The sequence below is a fragment of the Penaeus monodon genome, chromosome 19 (assembly GCF_015228065.2).
Source record: "Penaeus monodon isolate SGIC_2016 chromosome 19, NSTDA_Pmon_1, whole genome shotgun sequence".
Classification (NCBI taxonomy): domain Eukaryota; kingdom Metazoa; phylum Arthropoda; class Malacostraca; order Decapoda; family Penaeidae; genus Penaeus; species Penaeus monodon.
The window spans coordinates 20,721,296-20,723,121 of record NC_051404.1 but is presented as its reverse complement, the minus strand read 5'-3'; the positions used below and the strand labels follow the sequence as shown (position 1 = coordinate 20,723,121).

At 32.6% G+C, this 1,826-nt stretch overlaps 1 protein-coding gene across 1 annotated transcript in view; it reads right to left on the bottom strand.

The window, feature by feature from the left end:
- Positions 1-1,826, bottom strand: part of LOC119585133 — an 18,564-nt gene that overhangs the window by 6,557 nt on the left and 10,181 nt on the right. Inside the window, exons 12-15 of the mRNA XM_037933763.1 lie at positions 1,395-1,505; positions 1,106-1,258; positions 383-530; positions 89-208 (exon numbers count right to left, since the gene is read on the bottom strand). Of these exons, the coding sequence (XP_037789691.1) occupies positions 89-208; positions 383-530; positions 1,106-1,258; positions 1,395-1,505 (532 nt within the window). The remainder of the gene's footprint in view (positions 1-88; positions 209-382; positions 531-1,105; positions 1,259-1,394; positions 1,506-1,826) is intronic.

The following is a 1,826-nucleotide window of genomic DNA, read 5'->3' as shown; positions in this document are numbered from 1 at the left end:
AGGTAGCTAGAACTGATGAGTGAATTCCCTCAACTATTTTATATCTAGAATTAATAACATTTAATGAAAAGATCCACCAAAAACTCACTGAAATGTTGGCCTGACTTTAGAATATGAGCTTCATTAAAGGCCTTGAGCTTTTCTTCCTCCGTAGCAGGAACAAATCTTCTTTCATAACCAGTCTTTCCTCGATAGTACATTAACCCATCTGATACAGAGTAAAAAAATATATATATACATTAGACCTTTATAGAAGCTGGTTCATAAGATACCTTTGATTTTATTTATGCATTTCCAAAGGATTTTAAAAATTCCAGTAAAAAAAATAATAATAATCAAACTGTTTCTCATAGATATCAAAAGCAAAAAGCATTTGTGTCACCTTCCATCGTAAACTCCTTTGCAGATTTCCTTATACTTTTTTTTCGATGGAGGGGCACAGTACGAGCATGTGTCCCAGTCTCTAAGTAATGTCGAACATGACTGAGGTGTTGGTAGCCTCCTTCTCCCTTTGTAACCAACACACCTGCCTGGATTGCAAATAAGAACTTAACCTAGTTATGTGTGATATTAAGATCCTTGCACAATATGATTCTACCTAAACTGAAGATAAATGTATGATGGGATAATGGTAAAACTCATTTTCAAGCCAATCCTTTTACCTTCCAAGTTCAGAAAAACATTTCTATTACTTGTGGGTTGTCTAAACTAGCTAGCATAATTTCTTCTTTTAAAATGTGCTTTTAGAAATGATTAATCTATAAACCTTTGCAGAAGGAATAGTGAGGTCTATAAATAAGAAGATCACTAACATAGTCCTATACAACCTTCCAAGGCGAATTAAATGCATTGTAATAAAATAAAGACTTAGGATTATCACCAAATAATTATTGTTCTGTGATATCTTTGACAAAAGACATATAATGGCCCTACATTAAAGGATCTTATAGTAGAGTAGCACTTCAAAATATATTTACTCCATCTCTTGCGTACTTCAAAATATTTTTTTTATATATCAGTTAATGTAATACAGACATTAATAGTGCTTACAAGCACCAAGGACTGGGAAGGAACATTGCTTAAAACAAAGTACAATAATACTGACCACAACATCAACAGTATGGAACTTGTGGCATTCAAGGTCTGGCATAAGAACATAATACTCTGTCTCAAAATTAACTGCCTCTATGTCTCCTCTCACAGCACTTATGATCTTCTTGCGATTTTTTTCTTTCTCAGCTGCTGTGTTATGCCATATCTAAAAAAATCAATTATTTGTGAGCATTCAACCAGTGGATACTATTTAACAAATATGGAATGATCAGAGTATAGCAGTATAGTAAAAGAATATATATGAACTATTTTTTAGAGTCTACATTATATACCATACTTGCCTTAAAGTCTGGCAATCTCAGAATTCTCTTAATGTGTACCTTAGCAGGACACCCCATTTTCTTAGTGTCATACATTCTATTTCTTCTTTTTATAACAGCAATTTCTTCTTCCTGTGTGAGAAAAAATCTGAATAATTCTGGCTAAACATTACTAAACTAACTTTCACAAAAATCCAGAGATGCATCAAAAATATTCAGTGCAAACCTGTTGAATGTACTACAATGATGATGTAGCTAAGTGTTGTGTATCAAATGGTTATGTATGTCCAAGATCATATAATGTAGATTCCAAACAAGAAATACTAATCATCCTCATATGTGTAAATTATAGTCTGCAAAATATCTGCTGTCCAACTCTCCAGTCTAACATGGGTTCTTTATTTTTAACTGTCTACTTTGGTATGCTAATTATTAAGGCTTAATCTTACTAAG